The 21590-nt window shown below is 32.9% G+C and overlaps 1 protein-coding gene across 7 annotated transcripts in view; it reads left to right on the plus strand.

Moving 5' to 3' along the window:
* Positions 1 to 21590, plus strand: part of LOC126973801 (uncharacterized) — a 69666-nt gene that overhangs the window by 44301 nt on the left and 3775 nt on the right. The window contains exons 2-7 of one of the 7 annotated variants that reach the window (XM_050821136.1): positions 173 to 385; positions 1753 to 2004; positions 2605 to 2787; positions 3857 to 4060; positions 6277 to 6480; positions 7113 to 7804. In XM_050821136.1, the coding sequence (XP_050677093.1) occupies positions 180 to 385; positions 1753 to 2004; positions 2605 to 2787; positions 3857 to 4060; positions 6277 to 6480; positions 7113 to 7167 (1104 nt within the window). In that variant the 5' untranslated portion in view covers positions 173 to 179 and the 3' untranslated portion in view covers positions 7168 to 7804. Of the gene's footprint in view, positions 1 to 172; positions 386 to 1752; positions 2005 to 2604; positions 2788 to 3856; positions 4061 to 6276; positions 6481 to 7112; positions 7805 to 11563; positions 11638 to 16891; positions 17102 to 18300; positions 18553 to 18878; positions 19074 to 21590 lie in introns of those variants that run through there. The other 6 variants (XM_050821137.1, XM_050821138.1, XM_050821140.1 and 3 more) reach the window with 6 other exon arrangements.

Raw genomic sequence — 21590 nt, forward strand, 5'->3', positions numbered from 1 at the left:
AGCGTCTTTTTGGTCAATAATTTATTCAGGTCTAATAGAGCTGCTACGTGCAATACTTTCTCTGCTATTAAGCATTGCATTTAGCATTGGCCGTCTGAAACCCACTGAAGTATACGAACGCACAATATTTACATAAAGTTAATCTAACTTTTAATACATATTCTTATTCCAGATCAAAGATGATAACTGAATCGAATAATTACTCATGCCAGGAACCGCCTCCGTGTCCTGGTCTTCTACAGTCTTTCGAACCAGCCATAAGCCAGCCGATTGTGGAAGTCCCGCATGATGAACGAGTCATCAACATCATCAGAAAAACGTTGTCACCAAATGAAAAAATAATAGTATGCGTGTCTTGCTGGCAATATATCAATATTCGACCCAGGTTGGTCAACATAATATTAATTTAAGAATAATATGTTTTGAAATTATAAGAGTATGTATAGTATAAGAGATATTATTAATTCACAATAAGCAGTATATTTCGTGCTATTTAAAATTTTGAACTGAACCTTAATTGGCAAAAGAACCAAAATCGACCAAGACAAAAAACGCCGCAAAATGCCGTACTATCGCTAGCTGTCACTGTCCTATGTATAAGGCAGTAGTTTTATACAATAAATATTTTAACGACATCGACATTTTTAATGCAAAAAAGCATTAATACAGCCGCATAAACAGAAATTTTAATAGTGTTTAGAGCTGTTTGCTTCAGGAAATATCTCGAAATCTTAGTGTATAAGTAGAAGTTAAGCTCTTTGCTTATAAATAGCATAGTTAAAAATAATACCTATATTTAGTTATAAGATTGTTCATGACCCCACTATCATTAGTAAGTCGTGTTTATTATACAAATACTTAATTATCTGAACAACAAATTTTAAGTAACACTATATGTCTAATTGTTTGGAAAATTTGGAAGCTCTATCTCGCAGCTATGTGTGTCCGTTCAAACCAAAGGATCTGGAAAGGAAAGATACTGCAGATTGATATGCAAATACATGCTTTCCCAGTGTAGAAGATTGCAAAAAACGTATTCTCAGCAAAATCGTCGTCGAACACGACAACACGTCCTCTCATTTCGCTAAGGTTATGAATAAGGTTTTGAAAGTTTCAAATGTAGAACTGAAATAAAATGAAATTTCTTTATTCATTTAGGTTCAATTTGTACGCTTACGAAAGTCAATTTGTAGCCATCGTCTCTTCAGCAGAAGACGGTCAGCGCTGACGTCGGTCTAGCGTAGCGCGTATCCGTGCGCGCTAACCCTAGTTACGTTTAGTGCGCAGGTGACAGCAAACTTGATGGCGCTCTTGATTGACCTCTATAATATTATGTGCGAACTACTTACGCAAACGACAACGGAATAAAAATCCAAGAACATACCATGTTCACCCAATTATTATAGAGTGCCTTATTGGAAGAGAAATTTGTACAATTTATTTGTAATTGCCAGAACCTGAATTAGCAAACGGCACCTATATTAGATTTTCGTTGCTCCCGACGTACAAAATTACGAAACTCATCAATATTTCTGAAAACTTGTATGCAAATTCATTCTTTGAAAGAGATCACATAGACGAATTTACTTAAAATATCTAGTATTTGTTTGAGAATTACTAAAAGTCTAAAAAAATTCAAAACTTAACTGGACTTGATCTTGAAGTGAACATATAATATGTATAATTGGTTAAATAATTCTATAATAATATAATATTACCTAAAATAGTTAAATTTTCCATTTCTAATTGCAGTACGAAAATGTGCAATGACCATAATCTATCTCAAGAACTGCCATCGTATTGTGATTCTCAACAAACTTCCGATCCAGTAATGAGCCAGCCCCAAGTAAAGGTACCCCATGGACTGTCTGGAATATCTGACATTAACATCATAAGCAACACATTGGGACCCAGCTCTCAAATAGTAGTCTCCTTCACTTGCAGCCAACACAAAAGTACACGATTCGAGAGGAAAAATTTCACGAGAACTTCGAGTTTCATTGGGTAAGTAAAGCTTACGAGCCTCGTACAATCAGTACCAGACCAAGAGTAATTAAAATCATATTTTTATGTTTGGTTTGACATTCAGAACTGACAGACCCATCAGACGATGTCATTGTATATAGGAATAAATTATACAAAAATACTATCATAGAACTATAATATGAATATTTTAATCAAACAGCCGCGTACTGACTGAGCGAACAGCTTCGTGAGGAAGCCTCGGACGTTTGTTGCGCAGCATTTGCCACGGAAGGCCACCTTTGACTAGCCAGTAGAATTTATAATCAGAGCATAATTTTAGCACTTGTAACACTAAGCTCTGATTCTAAATTTCATATCTGTATTGTAACTCTACACGAGACTTTTCAAATAAATAAATCCATCTTTAAGAAAATTCAGGCAAATTCCCGCAGCAGGTAATATGTTTTACTAACATTTTATGTACAAGTTATACTTATTTTCTTTATAACGAGTTTATAATTTGCTTTGCACGACTTTTTCAAAGAGAAAATATTATATAATCCAAGTAACATGAGAAAATCTACAAATGTATAAACATTATCATAATATACAACGTAATATATTGTATTCCAATTGCAGATCAGGAATGGGCACTAAAACTAATAATTACTCATCCCGAAAACTTCCACCTTACTCTAGTCTTAAAGTACAGCGTGGTCTGAGTGGAGGCCCTGTCATAAACATCAACAGCAACACATTACAACCCAGCGCGCAAATAATAGTGAAGAAGAATAATTCTATACGAATTTCATGTTTAATTGGGTAAGTAGTCTTTCGGTATTTCCTATAACACGTAACAGAATAAGGGTTTCAAGAGGGAAGATTTTATTTGTTTTTTTATTTATAATATAATTTAGTAGATGAGAGAGATGGGCGGGAGGAGTAACTCTCAAGGACAAAGTAAAACAAAATAAATATATAAGAGGAAGCCTTATAGTTGCACCCATTACCGACAAAATATCAGAACCTAGGCTCAGATGGTACGGACACGTGATGCGTAGGTCCGACGATTATGTGGTGAATAAGTGCCTATCCATGGCTGCAAGAAAGAGGGGTAGGGAAAGACCCCAAACTACCTGGATGATGAATGTCCAAAGGGACATGAAACGACTTGGCCTCAGTGACGAAGACGCGAATACACGATCTACATGGCGCCGCATGATAACAAAAGCCGCGCGTGCGTAACGGGATAAGGCGAGGACAAAAAAGAAGATAATTTAATTTAGTACATAGCTTAGAATACTGTGTAACATTTAAGCACAGTCTTATAAATTTTATTCCTCCGGTTAGCGGACGTCTAGCAACAGTCTATAAAAATGTCATATTTCATAAGTAATATGATTAACTACGAAATAAAATTATTTTTAAATTGATTTGATTTCATAAAAGTTGGAAACGGAAGCGCAGGACCGATCTCACCATATTATGTCTGTATAAGTAAAATTATGAAAGTTAGTAAGATAAGTATGTAGTGTTCCTATTTTGCTTTATATTGATTCTTTAACTTATTTTTGTTTTATTATAACCGCATAATATGCGTTAATTAAATTAAGATATTATTATAAATTCATTAACAACTTGGTAATATAACTACATTACTTGATGCAAGTGTACCAAGCGTACTGGCAGAATTTCCGCAGTGGATAGGTAAACCGATCTGTTGACCGAAGTAGTTCTGTTAATTCGCATGGATATGTAGTCATTAAGGACGTATTATATATTTTATGCTGGTTTTTGTCTTATTATATACGTTTTGCACCAGTATTAAGTGCACTAATGGAATATTTACTACAGAAATATTCTACTTAAATCATGAATCTTCTATTTGCAGATCGAAGATGGAGACTCCATTATCTGCCACGAGCCAGCCTCAAGTCAATCTATCGCATGGACTGACTAAAGAACCTATCATCAACATTATTAGCAACACATTGGGACCCAACACCAAAATAACAGTCGGCTGTCTTTGCCGCAAACATTTCAGTACTCGAGTGGAGAGCAAACCTTCTATGGGGATTGTCTCATGTTCACTTGGGTAAGTAAAATGAAAAAAGGAAATTTTCAAAGGAAATTTCACTGCATTATGCCATCATAGGGATACGACTTGCCATCATGCGAATAACTTGTTCACATCGTCACATTTTTTCATACAAAAGTATGCTTTATGAGTATCCTACAAAGAGTAATAGGGTAAGAATGATTCAAAGAATTTTTTTTTAATGAGAGGGGGTAAACGGACAAGAGACACACGTGATATTAAGTGGTGTGGTTTGGCCGCCCATGGACATCTGTAAAACCATGATTCAACAGATGCATTGCCGGCCTTTTGTATCCTTGAAACGCCCTGAGTCGTATCGGTTCGGGAAAACTGAAGCTGGTTACTGATCCCAACAACTGGCTGTGTGGGATAAGACTTTCTCGCAAGACTCGTCGTTGCAGAATGCCAGATTTCCACATAATGCGAGAGGAATTTGGTGATTTTGGTATCAACCCGAAAAACTCCTCTAAGTAATCTCTGTCGTAGAAGATGCAGAGAGGACGCATATCTCTATCCAACATCAAAGAATCAAACCGATCGGAGATAACTTGATCGTCGATGATTCGGGCTGCTCTTTTATGCAGTTACGAAAGCGCTTGTCTAGAGGTGAGAACAGTTTTCCATGAGTGAAGATTAATTTGCACCTTACATAGTTGCAGGCGGTGACTTGATGTGAAGTACTGTCCCGACTTACTATGTACTCTAGCTTTTTTTTAAAACGCGGCAAAATTGGAGCAGCAGATAACACGAAATTCAATGCAATGTAAGCTCGGTAAGAAGTTATTGAAAGTTTTGGATATAAAATGAAGCCATTTTTAAATGACTTCAAAAAAGGAGTAGGTTCTCAATTCATCGGTATTTTTTTTATGTTTGTTACCTACCTCAAAACTTTCGACTGGTTGAACCGATTTTGATAATTCTTTTTATTTGAAAGCTGGTGCTTCCCGTGTGGTCCCATTGTGATTTGGTCCAGATCTGACGATGGCATCCATGAGAAGACCAAGAAGACAAAAGAAGAAGATATAAGTGTTAAATTTGCTATACATACGTACAGCAAAGAAGATGATAAATTTACGAATAACTCAGTATCGCGTCAACTGATTTCGATGATTATTTTTTATTGGAAAGGATATGCTTCAAAGATAGTTTGGTGAGACTTTGGTTTGGTTATGATTACGGAATCCATGCCAAAGTAACGGAACTCTTCAATTCTTAGGAGCAAATTAACGTAACTCGGCCGAATCTATTTTATGCTATCCGCTATATTTAAATGATGACTTAAGTGATAACTTAGTTATGGTCTAGTGATAATACAAATACAGTCACTACTTATCAATCAAACTGCCTCCATAATAATCGTGAAGATTCTCAGGGAAGTGTATTGGGGCCACTTTTGTTTTTAATTTATGTAAATAACTTTCCTAAAGTGACTAATTATCGAACCGTAATGTTTGTTGATGACATTGCAATTGTTATATCGTCTCACATTAAACATGACAAATATTATATTGAGCACAATAACGAGTATGAATTAGAAATAAATATGACGTTGGATAAAATAATCAAATGGCTTGACATGAATAATTTAAATGTTAATTTTATCAAAGACGAATTATATACACTTAAATGTAAAAGGACGTCAACAAATGCAATTAAATATAAATTATAATAATACATTTATAAATGAAATTGATAATATAATTTTTGGGAATACAGATTGATAAATATCTCAACTATACTAGTCATATTGATAAAGTTTGTAACAGAATTAATCGTTTTGTCTACGTACTTAATAGGTTAAGAAGAATGTATGACCCTACACAAGCTATACCTTTTTGCGTTCATGTATACGTAATCGGTGTCCTTCCGTCGCAACCCGCTCTCGCCTCCTCACGACTCAAGTATATCTCACCTTTAACTATGTATGTAGTTACAAACCTATCTTGGATGATACCGACTCCAAAAATTACAATAATTGTAACTAAAATAAGATTAATTAATTAGATTGTATAAAAATTCGCAAATATGTTTATATCTTTTAGTGCATTTTATATCTAATATTTTGAAATAGTATTTTTGAAGTCGGTTGTTCTTTTGTTAATTTTTTTTGTCCTTAGAAATACATATATTTAAACCTATTTAGCAGGATAACAAGAAATAAAAGATCAATAATAATAAAATATTGACTAAAACTATAATTATTTTGATTGCAGATCAAAAATGGACGATGAATCGAATTATGATTCTTTCCAAAAACTGAAACTGACTGAAAAACCTTTCGTTAACATCAAGAGCAACACAATGGGACCCAACGCTCAAATAATAGTATGCGACTCTTCAGGCATTCATATCGCACAAGTGGAGGGGAAAACTTCTAAGAGTTCTTATTTCTTCGCCATTTTTTCATATATAATCAGGTTAGTTGTTTTTGCGATATTTTTCCAAAACGTAGAGTAAACATAAGAATAATTCAACCCAGTTCTCTTAAAAAGATGACGGATCGGTTCCGGCTTACTACAGACCAAGTACTGTTTTAATGGCCAGCTCACTCTTGATAAACCTAGATAGTCACAAGTTGATCAACGACCAACAGTCCTGCTCCCGCCGTGGTTGATTGGCTGGTAATCTTCTGGTACATCTAAGAAATGGGAGGCCTTTAACGATAACAAGAGATAAGGCTTGATAGTTAGCCTGGATATAGCGAACACTTTCAGTCAACACATCCACCCATTGGACTTCTCAACAAATTTCAGAAGTGGACCAGCTTGTCCATTGTATGTAGATACATGTCTACTATCCCCTGTGTGTTATCTCCTATACTGGTCCGCTGAGTATCAATGATATTTGGAACGTCAGTCTATGTTGGAGATATAGACATACCGTCCATGCAAGTCTCTTTTGGGAAATCATCGAACATCCATCCATAGAAGAAAAATCTATCGTATTATCTTTTAAGAAGGTCATGGAGTGGACGTAAACACTTCTTTTTTTCATTTGTAATAAAGTTCCTGTTTTCTTTACGTCAAAATAATATTTATATCTTTTTCAGATGCTGGCCCTGCGCATGTTACCGTAACAACACTGAACAATATGTTTCTAACTGATATTCACATAATTTTGTTCATATTTAAGGTGTTAAGGGTTACTTTAAGTGTAGGCGTCATAATGATGTTTCGGTGTTGCTGATGGCATATTATTAAAGTTATGCTCCTCGACAACTTTATCCATAAACTTATCAATAAATTTGGTATATTTTTTTGAAATATGTAGACAATAGCAGTTTACTCAGCTGTTTGGAGTCCTTTGTACACACAAAGAAGGTAGACTTATTAATATCGCGTAATACAATACATATTATCACTCTTTAGCTTTAGGGTACCTACTCGTATTGATAGGATTTCAATAAAATGTTTGATTGATATATGAATATATTATTTTATATTTATATATTATTGTTATCGTCATGGACTTACTTACATTTCTCTGCCACTATAGGCTCGTGTAGATTGAATTACTTTAATTTAAACAGGAATCAATTTCTTGCCTACACCTTAAAAACTTAATTTGTATCTTGCCTAATTATTTTTATTCTCTTTTGAATTACTTTGTGTTTGATTTACTTGTGTAAGTAAAATAATATTCACGAAATTATATTTTACAATCAGTGCTACTTGTTTTTATATTAGTTGTATAGATACGTAGTCATTTGTAATATTTTCAATAAAATATTTTGGGAGAATATTGATTGTTTTAAGTTTTCAAAAATAATGATGTGGACAAATTATATTGCAAATAACTTTTGTTGCAGTATATCTGCCTGTACGGTGGCCATCGAGCTCTAACAGAGTATAATGCCTATAGTGCTACGCTTTTAAATTAATATAATTTTTACTTTGCCACACTTGGAGTCAAGTAAATGTTTTCATGATAAGAAGTGACAGGTAAGAATGACGACCCTACACTATCGCCCAGAACTGGATGTCAATTCGTTACCTTAAAAATACGATATCCGTATTATACCTGGAGGAGCTGATTGTTAAATGTCAGTACGGCTTCTATCAGATCACTCGACTGGTGATCTTTTATATATGTGCACCATAGATTAATATGCCAAAACTGTCCTCGCCATCATCTACTGGAATATCAGACGCTGTTTTCCCGGATCGATAGTACGTAGTAACTTTCAAGTCATGAACATGCTCCCATCTCAAAGGCCAGCAACTAACTTTAATATTATTTGAGATATTTTCTTCAGTTGCCTTCACAAAGAACGTAATCATCCTTAAGATTTTTTTAAAAACCTCTATACATGGAAAGCAATTTGGTGCTTTTTTATGGGATAACCACCGCTTTACCTTCAGCTTCAATAATTTAATAATTTGATGCTTAAATAATAGAGATTTTTTTTTAGTTTTTTTATACAAGTTTATTTGGCATATGGCATTTGTTTATGATATATGTTTAATTTAAGCAAAACATTGAAGCAATCATCAGCCGTAGCAGAGCTGATTAGTATTCAATCTTAGTTGATTACAGAAATTAGGAATTTATAAAAATAACATTTTCTTTTATTTTCTTTCTCTTTTCTCAAAATTTTGTAAAACCAGAAAATCAATTATAGTGTGTGGGGATTTCAATACAAATTTACTTAACCTTCTTTCAATTATCCTAACCTTAAAATATATTTCAAAGTTTTAACATGTTCAATGTGTTCCGCGAACCTTTTGTAATTACTTCTACTACAGCAATCTGCTAAGTTAATATTTATTCAAATTTTATTTATACTTGGATAGTAAGCATATTATACTTAATACTCTGCAGTTTGACCATACTTAGTAACTTATGTAAGTAAATAAAACTTTGGACACTATTAGACCAAAAAAAGTGACGGTATACCGGTTACTGGTAGCCGTCTTGAAAGTTTTAAAAATAATATTTTGGTAAATACCCTCTCATACCTATCTTTAAGGAATTTGACAGAATTGTTACTCCAATAACGGTTACAGTTAACAAGAAACCATGGGTATCCACAAAAGTCGTAAACGCTTATGAGCTCTATTGTGAGAAACATTACAAGAATAGTGAAGAATTTAAAATGTATGTTAACAAAATACTCCAAGCTCTTTAAGTACTTATTTATAATAATTGCGTATTTTTATACAATCTAATTAATTAATCTAATTCTAGTTACGATTATTGTTATTTTGAAATCGGTGTCCTTCGTAACTAAATTGTAAAAACATTATTCGTTTTTGAAGACGGTTATTTTTTTGTGAAATATAATTATTTGTTTAGCCTTGGAATAGGGTCCAGATCTTATATATTGCCTCTATCCAGCTTAAATTAAAAGCATGCAAAAACTTAACACTTATTTAAATATTCATATTGTTGAGAGTATAGGTTTTTTAAATCCAGTATTTTACCAGATCATGTTAATACTTCTGGCTAGTTTGTCTGTGTGAATTGTGTTCTTGATTTTATTGATGTGTATTCCAAGTTATATAGAGTTCTGTTCGTATTCAATTGGTGTGTTGTTTTTTGACACGTGGTTTATTTAAATATTCATTAATACTATAAAAAATATTTTCAAGCACCCATCTAAAGAGTCTTGGTATAAACATTTTGTTTGACAGTATTTTTAACTCCTCAGACAATTTGTTATATAATTTTATACACATGTTATGGCTATTTTTAAGAAAAATTGTTTCAAAACCAATCTATGCGGGTGTCTTGTTACGCTAGCATTCACCTCAACAACTGACGTGAAAAGATATCAATCGAATTTGCAGGCCTCGAAAATGTACATACATGGTAGATTTAGCAGATTATATTTTTAAATAGCGTTTTGCAAGAGTGCCACGGCCCTACACACCTACTGTTGTACGAAAACATTTTTTTGGCCAACATACCACATATTAGAAGTCCATAGCGTAAAACTGATCCAATGTATCCATGATAGGCCATAAGGGATAGCTTGTGTGACCCTTTTTTTGTGAACTGTCAAAGGCAAGGGGCCCATATGTCGAGCTCGGCTGTGAAACACCCCAAACCGACTTAAAACCTGTGCTCTGCCCTGAACGCTTTAACAGCGAAGCCTAGCGGGGCTTTAGAGGTGGACATCAGGTAAGTTGTAGTCTCAAATGAAACATACATCTCGGGGGCTTGATTGGGTAAATATATCACAAATCATCTTAAAATATCGACTATATGTTGCGAAGCTGGTAAGCGGCGGAAACTATGTGGGAATAAGTAGTAATGAGTCTAAAATATTATTGCATTTATTTCATCCACTGTCACTGTGATTAGACAACAGTACTGATATAGAGCTATAGAATAAACTCTGGGTATTATGGGGCTCCCCCTATATCATTATCCTCCTGTATTATAGTTTTGACACACGAGTTCCCCCACTACGACCAATTTCCTGGTTTAATTAGTCACGGTCCACTCAAAATACTAAATATCGCTTGTTAAGAGCGTCGCTTCAAAAGTATGAAATGATCTTCTATATATATAAAAGAAAATGTATGTTTGCATGTTCCCTAATAACAAATAGTAATAGATTCGTTAAAGCTCAAGGAAGGTTTAAATACATATAATTTATATGGCAAAACAACGTTTGCGAGGTCAGCTAGTGTTCAATAAACATAAATAACAATTGGTGTAAAATGGAACAAAAAAAATGTTTTATGGTAAAAAGCGTGTCTATCGGTTACCTACTTAAATCTACTTACTATCTAAAGATGTGAGGGATATCACTTTAAAATAACATATTCATTACTCAAATGATTTTTATTTAAAACTTAAGATGAATGATCTTATTGTGACGCAGGACTTTAAAAGCAAAACCAGTTATCTATGCCGAATTGGGAGTCTGGGTGTTTGCACGCGATATCAGTCATTGTATACAGTGTGGATCGGTCTATATTAGCATCGTGCTGGCCAAAGAAAAGGATGGGTGACCACATAAACAAGGGACTAAGACTAGGAAATATTTTCCATATTCTTGGTCTTTTCTCAAGTCTAACTTTATGCCACGTTTGTTTGTAACGCTGCGCCGTAAGAATTTTGTTATGGTATTAGAGTCAATTTTTCTACGTTTCTGATTATTTTATATTAGTTGCAAAACTATACAGAATTCTTTAGTCTGTAATTTTTGTTGATTCATATGTTATGTGTTTTTTGTTAACAATATTATTGTTTTTTACGAATTTATGTAATCTTACATTTTTCTTTTATTTTTGCTTAAAGGAAAGCCTCAGATTGGTTTAAACATCCATAACATTTTCCGAGCTCTATAAGCAATCAGTTCTAACGGATACCAGGATACTTATTTTGATAAATAATTTCACCCAAGAACTTAGTGGTATATGCTCTTTAATGAAATTGTAACTCAAAGATAACTCCAAACTTTTCATGTCAGCGGTTTTATTCGTTTTACTTCTGTATGTATTAAGTATACATGTGTATAGGAAGTTATTTTTAGACTATAAGATTCGTCAACAATCGTAAATATTTTGCTCAGTTGCAAACAAGGACTGCATTCGTACGCTGTTTGTCTCCAAACTTGAAATGTGAGTTACTTTGTTTGGATATACACTAATATAAGCAATAATAAAATGCCAAATGAGATACATTTTCATGTGTTTAACATATTGTTTTAAACATAGTAAATGCTTAGTCTATATGTATATTATGAAGATGAAATCTTTGTGAGGTTTTAGAACGAAATAGTATAGTTATTTATGGATCTATTTGTGAATGCCATAAGGTATACATCAACCCAAAAACCTTTTGCAGTAAATTAATTAGTTATTAATTAGCGGTAGTAAATATTTTGGAATGTAAACGTGCAGAGCGAGAAATTTCCACGACAAGTGTCATTGACTACTTAACGGAAATCCTCTGTTGATTGTTTTATATATAATAAATATAATTTTGCGTAAAAATTTCATAGCAATCGTCAAAGAACTTGAAGAGAATTGCGATTTATATTATGTCATATTCAACTAACTCTGGGATAGTAGTCAAAAATACCGAAGGTCCTAAACGAACCTTCTTATAAAGAGTTACACTTATCTATAAAATGGGAGGCTTATTGTACAGGATACCGGCTAGGTGAGTACCACAGCGGTAACTATTTCTGCTGTGAAAAGTAATATTCAAGAGTCTTTTATTGAGGCTGATGAGCCTTCTTACGTCTCAAAGTCATCGTTTCTTTTTAATTTTGGACTGAATCAAGAATTATCTATAATAAATGCAGTGCTTGAATTATATGCAAATACAAGTTGAAAACAAAATTTTATGAACGATGCAGGACTCAAAATCACGACCTCTCGCATTCCGTGCGAGTGCTCTTCCAACTGGGCTAACCGTTGTTGAACTATACATTTGATAACCTGTTCAACCCCAATATTTGCATATTAGGAAATTTACTTGAGATGTCGCTCTTGCAAATATAAACAATTTTTTATGATTTTAAAGTGACGACCCTCAATTCTGGGATTCATACACAAATATAATTTGAAAACGATTTTTTTTTTCACTCGAACGGTTAGCTCTGTTGGAAGAGCACTCGCACGGAACTTGAGAGATCGTGGTTCGAGTCCTCGTTCATAAAATATTGTATTCCAATTTTATTTGAGTATTCATCCCAGAACTGAGGTTTATCAATTTAAAAACATAAAAAATCACATTATATGGTTAAGACTAATGCACCGTTGTAAGCTGCAACTTTAAACATCGGCTTATCTGTGCAAAAATTACAGTTCTTGGCAGCAAGCAGGATTGACGTTGCATAGGACGCTTACACGATCTTTTTGTTACCTCATATCTTTTATTTCAACTTTATTTATTCATTATTAATTATAATTACAAACATTGCTTCTTGATGCCTAATATAAATTGTACAATGTAAGTCTCTTATGTAAAACAGAGAGACACCGTTAGTGGATGGATTACTAGGAAACCCTGTGCATTTGATTGTATTACCGACTGATATGTTATTTTAATTTAATTTAATGTTAATAATGAATTTGATTAAACTAAAGCTAAACAATTTTTATCTTACCTTAAAAAATAACTATATTATAATAAGGAACTTTAAGAAAGTAAATGAGTTATAGATACAATAGAAAAATTATAAATAAATACATAATTAAATAAATAGGTATTTTAAGTTTAATTAATTTTGAATTGATAATTTTCTCTGTTTTCTGCTGTAGATCTTACTTTGTAAGGAGAGACGTGCGCAATTTTTATTTTATTATTTAATTTGTTATATATTGAAAGTCCTACATAGTTAGCATGATTTCGACTCATGACAAGAATGAACTTCGGAACATTGTAAATTCCTTTGTCCCTTAATGTCGCATTAACATAAATACTTATTAAAATGTCAAACAACATAGAAATGACGCAAAATAATTGTAAAATAGTCTATTTTGCTTTATTTTAACTCAAAAGTCATAATATTATGTTCTTGTGCATTGAATTATGTTTACAAATCGACCTATCATTATAATATAATTATAGGTAGTATAGAAAATTTAAATTAAAACTATCATTACGGAGAAGTGTACCAAGTATACAGGCAGCGTTGCAGTGTTGGATAGCTAGGCTGATCCGTTAACCGAAATAGCTCCCAGCGCTGGGTTTCTTTGGATAGTACTTTGTAGATTCTCTGCACCTCTGGGCCCCATGGGCTAAGTATCTGTACAACAAAATAGCACAAAGATGTAAGACTCACCGAGACCGACATATTTGCGACGTTTGCTGTAACTGAATGCTTATCTCCATTGCGGGATGTAGACCCATATCACCCTCCGCTTCATATTAATCCGTACTAGCTTATTAAAATACAACAGTTTCGTGAAATATCGATACAGATACAAATTCTTCAAATCTAACTTCACAAACATTATAAATAACCGCTACCAAGTGAACTGGCTTGAAGAACTGAACGAATGCAAGGATGTTTACATAAGGATTGACAAATTGATATAATTTTCGAATCTGTAATTATGAAACACGTGCCGAAAACCAAACCACGCAGCTGTAAATATCCTGTATGGTTTCCGCTTATTCTCATACGCCAATAAATGTCATAAAAGATTAAAAAATACAATAACCCAATGGATAGGATTGAATTCCAATATTTGAGGAAAGGTCGTGACAACTTAATAATTACCTCGTATAATAATTACATTTCCTCAATTGAACAAAAATAGATAATAATCCCCAATAGTAAAACTTGCGTAGGAACACTAATAACCAACCCTCCACAATGAATTTAGGTAGAATTACAGCCTCTAACTATCTGTGATCTTTTTGCATCTCATTTTTCTTTCATCTGCGGCAATTGCCCAACCTTAAATAATAGAAATACCTCAACGAAAAGTGAACCTCAGACATATACTGGAATTATATATCTTACTGCTGGTGACGTCTCTAAAAAACTAAAAAGACTTGATTGTTCCAAAGGTATCTGGATAATATCCCTCCACTCTTCTTCAATAAGTATTCTGAAGTTCTCTCTGTTCCAGTAGCACTCACTTATAATTATTCCTTGAGCACAACAAATGGAAAGAAGCAAAAGTTGTGCCCATCTTCAAAAAAGACTTAGTGTCCAATTATCGACCAATTTCAATTTTAAGCGTAGCGTCAAAGGTTTTCGGAAGATGAGCATATCACTATCAGCTATTAAAAACAACTTAAGTCCTTATCAACATGGTTTTCTTAAAGGTAAATCAACGAATACTTATTTATTTTACTGCACCAATGAAGTAATAAATGCACTAGACAATAATCAGCAGGCAGATGCAATATACACAGACTTTTCAAAGGCTTTTGATAAAGTTAACCACAACTTGCTACTGAAACAATTAAAGTGTTTTGAGATTTTACCTTATCTTTTAACGACCCAACACTGTTGTTATTAATGGATTTAGGTCGAAACCTTGCCCTGCAAGATCTGGAGTTCCTCAAGGAACAGTGCTTGGGCCGTTATTTTTCAACATCTTCATCAACAGGGAAACAAATATATTTCAATATTAAAAAGTATATTTATTTGCCGATGATCTCATATTATTACGAGTGATTTGCAACCCTATAGAGGCTCAGCTACTCCAAAGTGATATCGATCGTTTTATTCAGTGATGCACAATCAACAACATGCAGCCCAATGCAACCAAATGCTTACAAATATCATTCACTCGCAAGATCAGCCCAGATTCGCAGTCAATTCATTATCGTAATATAAAGAGCCACTAAGGACCATAGCATACGTGCTTTGGGAGTTACACTTGATTCTAAACTCAACACATGTTGAAAACATCCTTGCATCAGCCTCTAAATCTGTAGGATTTGTAATAAGTAATGTCAAAGATTTTAGAAAAACAGCCACAATAAGAGTTCTTTTTAATAGCTTTGTGAGATCTAAGTTGGAATACTGTTCCCGAGTATGGTGCATTGACTATAATTTCCACCGTGACAGGATTGTAAGGCTTTAAAAGAAAATAATCCGCTACCTCACCGACCGTGCGCGAAACCTACGAGACTTGATCTCGTATAACGATCGCCTGCGTCATTTTCAAATGCTATCATTAAAATCCCGCCGTTTATAACTTACATTTAATTTTTTCTGTACAAAATAATATTAAATAGTAAAATAGACTGTCCTGCTCTATTGATTTTGTTTGTTATAAATATTACTGATCGACATCCTCGTAAGGCAACAGCATTGTTTAAAATCCCACTCTGCAGAATGAGGCATGGAGCCAATTCAAATTTAGCTAGCTTTCGTGGTCATACAATTATCTATCTCTCTTCAATTATTTGAGGGTTTAGACATTGACCATAATTCCGAAATTAATTAAGGCGAAGGCTTTGTATTTTTTTTTTAATAATAATTTAGTTTAAATTTGTTCTTTTATATTTTTCTTTTTATTTGTGTAGAATTAGTTGTAAAATATGTTTTAGATTTATATAAATTGTTATTACTTTATAGCCGACAAACAACGTCATTAAATTATTTTTGTAGTTATAGTGGAATTTATGTTGTAGTTTATGTAGGTTATCTTAAATAAATAAATAAATGTGGTAATTTAATTATTGTCAGCACTTTGATCAACTTTTAAAATATAAAAAAGTAGTTTTAGTGACATAACTATAGTTGGACATATAGTATCTCGGACGTTTTTGTAGATATTGTTACGTTCTATAATACTGTACATTTTTTTTTCTATCATCAATAGTCTCCACAGCGCACGCGATTACACATTTTTATGAGAATTTTTTTCACACCTTAGGTTGTATTATTGCATTTTTATCAGGGATCCTATTTTCTCATATACAATAAAGCCTATGTCACTCAGTGAAGATACAGCTTTCTAATGGTGAAAGAGCTTTTTAAATAGGTCCAGTAGTTTTTGTGTGAAAACATACAAACAAAAACACAAATATTTGTTTTTTATAATATCATTATAATTATAATATAAGTTTAGATAAGGATTTCACTTAACAATAAAAAAACTGTTATAAAATTGTTTCCATTATACTCTCAAATTAATTTAACGCATCAGTGTGCCGGATCTGCTTACAACTATTTTGCGCTTAGGCTCTGCACAGGCAATATGCCGTTCAATAGAGATGCTTACAGCGTCTTATCGTTTCAATAATTTACTAATAAGTCTAATAGAGCTTTTACGTGTAACACTTTCTAAGCTATGAAGAAGTGCATTAGCATTGGCCGTCTGAAAACCACTGAAGTATACGAACGCACAATATCTACATAAAGTTCATATTACTTTTTATATATTTTTATACCAGATCAAAGATGACGACCGCATCTAATAACACATCCCAGGAACCCCCTCCGTATCTTGGTCTTCAACAGTCTATCGACCCAGCCGCAAGCCAGCCGATTTTGGAAGTACCGCATGATGAACGAGTCATCAACATCATCAGCAAAACTTTGGCACCAAATGAAAAACTAATAGTATGCGGGTCTTGCTGGCAATATATCAATATTCGACCCAGGTAGGTAAATATACTAAGCTAAGGAAAATACTTTTTGAAATAATTAGAGTATGTTCAGTATAGGAGAGATTTTTAATTCACAATAAGCATGAAATTTTGTATTATTTAAAATTTTGATTGGCAAAAGAACCAAAACCGACTTAAGAAAAAAACATTTAATTTTTTTTGGCCTCAAAGAAACTGGAGGCCTTAAATAGAGCACGGCGATACTTCAAGCCGGCCCCAATTCAATCCAGCCACATATGGGGTATTACTCTCGGAGATGAGTCGAATGTCGGTATCAGCATGAACCATTTGACGACGTGCAATACGGAGCTGCTTAAATTATTGTGGATCCAGTGAACCTCAGTGAACGGCGAGATCACTTGACATTGCGTACAGACGTAGTTTCATTGTATGCCTTCTATCACATTTGTCACGATGAGTGTTCCGAAGAGCTGTTTGACCTAATTCCTGCCGCTGAATTCCACCTTTTCACGAAATCATTGGACATCATAGGATATCATCCCCACCATCTGGATGTCTGGCGTTCCTATACAGAGGAGTTTGGCGTGGAGTTTCTCCCACGTACAACCAAATATTAATTGAGCTTCCATGTGCGGTGTTTCCAATACAGTACTTTGCAGAACAATAAATATATCATAAACGTGGCATTAATAAGAAGAATTGAAAAACTTACAAGAGATGCTACAAGCAGGAAGAGTTATGAATATATAACGTTAGAAATTGAAGGTATTAATAATAATCGATTTGAGATCATGACAAATAATATTTAATTAATTATTTGTTAAGTCCTTATGATACAGTATCTCTCTATTCTCATAACATTAATTACATTGTGATTACAACTTGCAACAACAGTTTGTAACCGTGCAATATGGCAGCTCTACTAGGTTTCTCGTAATATTGTACGTTAGGAGAACGAGTCTCGCTGCGCTAAATACTTTATGTGAGCTCACTAAGGAATTCATAAATATTTTTTTAAAAAACGTACTTTGAAAGAGATCACATAGACGAATTTACTTAGACGTTTTATCACTATAACATTTTTAGTATGATTTGCGAACTACAAGAAGTCTAATAAAAATTCAAAACTTAAGTGGACTTGACCTTGAAGTGAACGTATATGTATAATTAGATAAATAATACTATAATGACATATTACCTAATATAAATTAATTATATATTTCTCATTGCAGTACAAAAATAGGCAATAACAATAACCTATCCCAGGAGGCTTCATTAAATTCTGATCCTCTACAGCCTTCCGATCCAGTCATGAGCCAGCCCCAACTAGAGGTACCACATGGACTGACTGGAATATCTGAAATTAATATCATCAGCAACACATTGGGACCCAGCTCTCAAATTATAGTCTGCTTTACTTGCAACCAACATAAAAGTACACAATTTGAGAGGAAAAATTTCACGAGAACTTCGTGTTACATTGGGTAAGTAATGCTTATGAGCTTCGCGCAATGCGCAACAGAACCAGAGTAATTCAATTGATAGTTTTGTATATGGTTCAGAACTAGCAGACTCATCAGATGATGTCGTTTCTCATATATACAGCAGTACATTATTCCTATAGGAATATAATGTAATATAAAGTAAGCTTCGTCTTTAGCTTCATTATATCCTTATTAGTTTTATAAAGAGTTTATAATTTCTCTGCACGATTTCTTCAACTCGGAATTATATAATCCGAGTAGCAAGCGAAAGTCTACATATTTATAAACATTATCATATACAACTGAACATTGTATTCCAATTGCAGATCAGAAAAGAGCACTGCTACTACAACTAATACTAAACTAAGCTCATCCCAGCAACTGCCACCTTACTCTGGTCTTAAAGTACAGCGTCGTCTGACTGGTGGTCCTATCATTAACATCAACAGCAACACATTACAACCCCACGCTCAAATAACAGTGAAGAAGAAAAGTTCTATTAGAATTTCATTTTTACTTGGGTAAGTAGCTTTTAGGTGTATCCTATAATGCGTAAAATGGTTTCAACAGGGATGATTTTTTTAAATTTATTTTTATTTATTTATCCAATGAAGAAAATTATATTAATATATATAATAATAGAGACAAACTGGCAAAACCTCTAAGGTCTATGTGCGAGCGGTAAGTTCGCATTACAATAATTGTTTTAATTACATAAGACTTAATATAATATATAGTAGTATTATTAAAAATATACATCATAGGTATTCCTGGTTATTAGCTTCTAGATAGTATATTTTTAGCTTTACTTTGAAATTTTTCTTTTGCAGATATATATCTATTAGATCATTAGGTAATGTATTTAATATCCTAGGTAATACATAGTTACAGGTTCTTTTACCATATACATTGTTATATTTAGGTAGACAAAACTTATTTAGGTAGGCTAGTTTCCTCATATTTTGTTTTCTTTCATATTTCTTAACATTACAATATGTATTATTATATTCTACAACTAAAATAGCGAATCTTATTTAAGAGTGTATCGACATGACATTACAATAGGAAAATAGTTCTTGGTGGTTATTAGTAAATTTATATTTAACATGGTTAGGCACAATGGTTTTAAGTAATCTTATTTGTAAGTTATGAATTTTTTCTAAATATGTTTTATACGTTCTGCCATAACAGCACAACCCGTATCCAACAACAGAGTCAGCCAGGGCAAGATATAATAGTCTCAAGATTTTGTAGTTCATTTTGTATTTAAGTATTGATAATCTAGAAAGTATTGACCTTAGTTTATTACATACAAGTTCTATATGAGGACCCCACGTAAAGTTATTGTCTATAATTAGCCCAAGGTACATATGTTCTTTCACTACATCCAGTGATGTACAGTTTGTGCTGTTATGACTTGTATTATTGTGTTGGCAGTCGTGGCAGTAAGCTAATATTAAAGGTTTATATGAAGATTTGTTATGAGGGGATTCAATTATTACTTATTATATTTATTTTAATTTAGTATATAGATTTAAATACAATAATATACATTAAACTTGATGAAGCTTATCTGTGTATTTTAGCCAATTAAAATTAAAAAACAAAAATTTTGAATTAGAGTAGGTACCTAATTACTTTATAGATCGTATCGTTAACAAAGTAGTATAGAAATCAATAAAAAGAAAAATTTAAAAATTATTATCGACTAAACGTGTATTAGTTGTGTACTTAGCAGCAGATAAAATAATATTAATGATGGATTTGTTTTTATCTATATATAATTTTTGATTCTCTATTTATGAGTCTCGTTTAAGTATATAGTAATAAGTTGTTTTTTTCTGGTACCATGTTGTGTATTAGTAGATTTAGATGTCATAACTGCTCCGGTTAATTTGTATCAGATGAGGCTGATTTTGATTGATTTTCTCGAGAAATTTGGAATGAATGGAAGAAAAAAATTTGGTGCGATAAATTTAAGAATTCTTTTTTGTAATTTGTATGTACATTCTAAGTCCTATTATTCATTATGACGGGTAATCTGCCAGAGCTATATATTGTAATCTTAGGGCGCTACAAGCTATTTTTTAATTATAAACTGCAAGTTTACAAAACACCGATCTCAATTTAGCACACACAAATGATTCTCATGAGGTTCCAAATTGAGTCTATTATCAATCACAAGCCCAAGGTAAGAGTATTGACTTACCATTTATATTTAAATACAATTACACGTCTATATAGGGTTGTGTAAACAACGGTTGTGGTGGACCATAATAGCGGGTTGGTCTCGTGTTGTAAGGTAAGATCAATGTATAATAATAATGTATAAGTTTTGTTTTATCAATGCTTCTAACCAATTCGACATCATGAGCCCACATGTATACATATTAAAATCTGATTGCAAATCGTGTTCTGCTAGCTTAACATTTTTGTTTAACCCAACCATACAAGTGTCATCTGATAATTGGTTTAAACTGAGGCTTTTTTGATAACACCACACATATCGTTCGCATATAGTAAGTATTCTAAAGGTCCTAAGATTGAGCCTTGAGCACTGCCGTTTACTGTTGGTAAGATAGTGCTTTAAGTGTTTAATATTTTCACTGGTGTACTACGATTATTATAGATATTATATTTTAAGTTAAAAAATGGTCCCTGGATACAATTTTGCTAGAGTTTTTCATTAAATATATCGTAATTTAAAACACCAAAAGCCCTGCTAAAGTCAATTAGTTTATTATTTAGATGACCATTTATGTCATTAGAGATTTATTCTAAAAATTGCGTCTTGTTTTTTTTAAAAAATCGAATTGATTTTCGTTATAATTAACCAACAGTATAATTTATGCTTGTGACTACGAAATTTTATGTAATTTTTGTTTTGTTATTATTACTTTTTTAATGTGATATTATTATTTTAGTATGGTAACCCTTCATATACCTTTAAGTATTTTGAGAATCCGCTAGATCACCTGGGGTTCTCCGGAAAACCAGCGCTGATCATATCACATGTGGGTATGATCAGTATTATGCTG

This window comes from Leptidea sinapis, chromosome 30, assembly GCF_905404315.1.
Source record: "Leptidea sinapis chromosome 30, ilLepSina1.1, whole genome shotgun sequence".
Classification (NCBI taxonomy): domain Eukaryota; kingdom Metazoa; phylum Arthropoda; class Insecta; order Lepidoptera; family Pieridae; genus Leptidea; species Leptidea sinapis.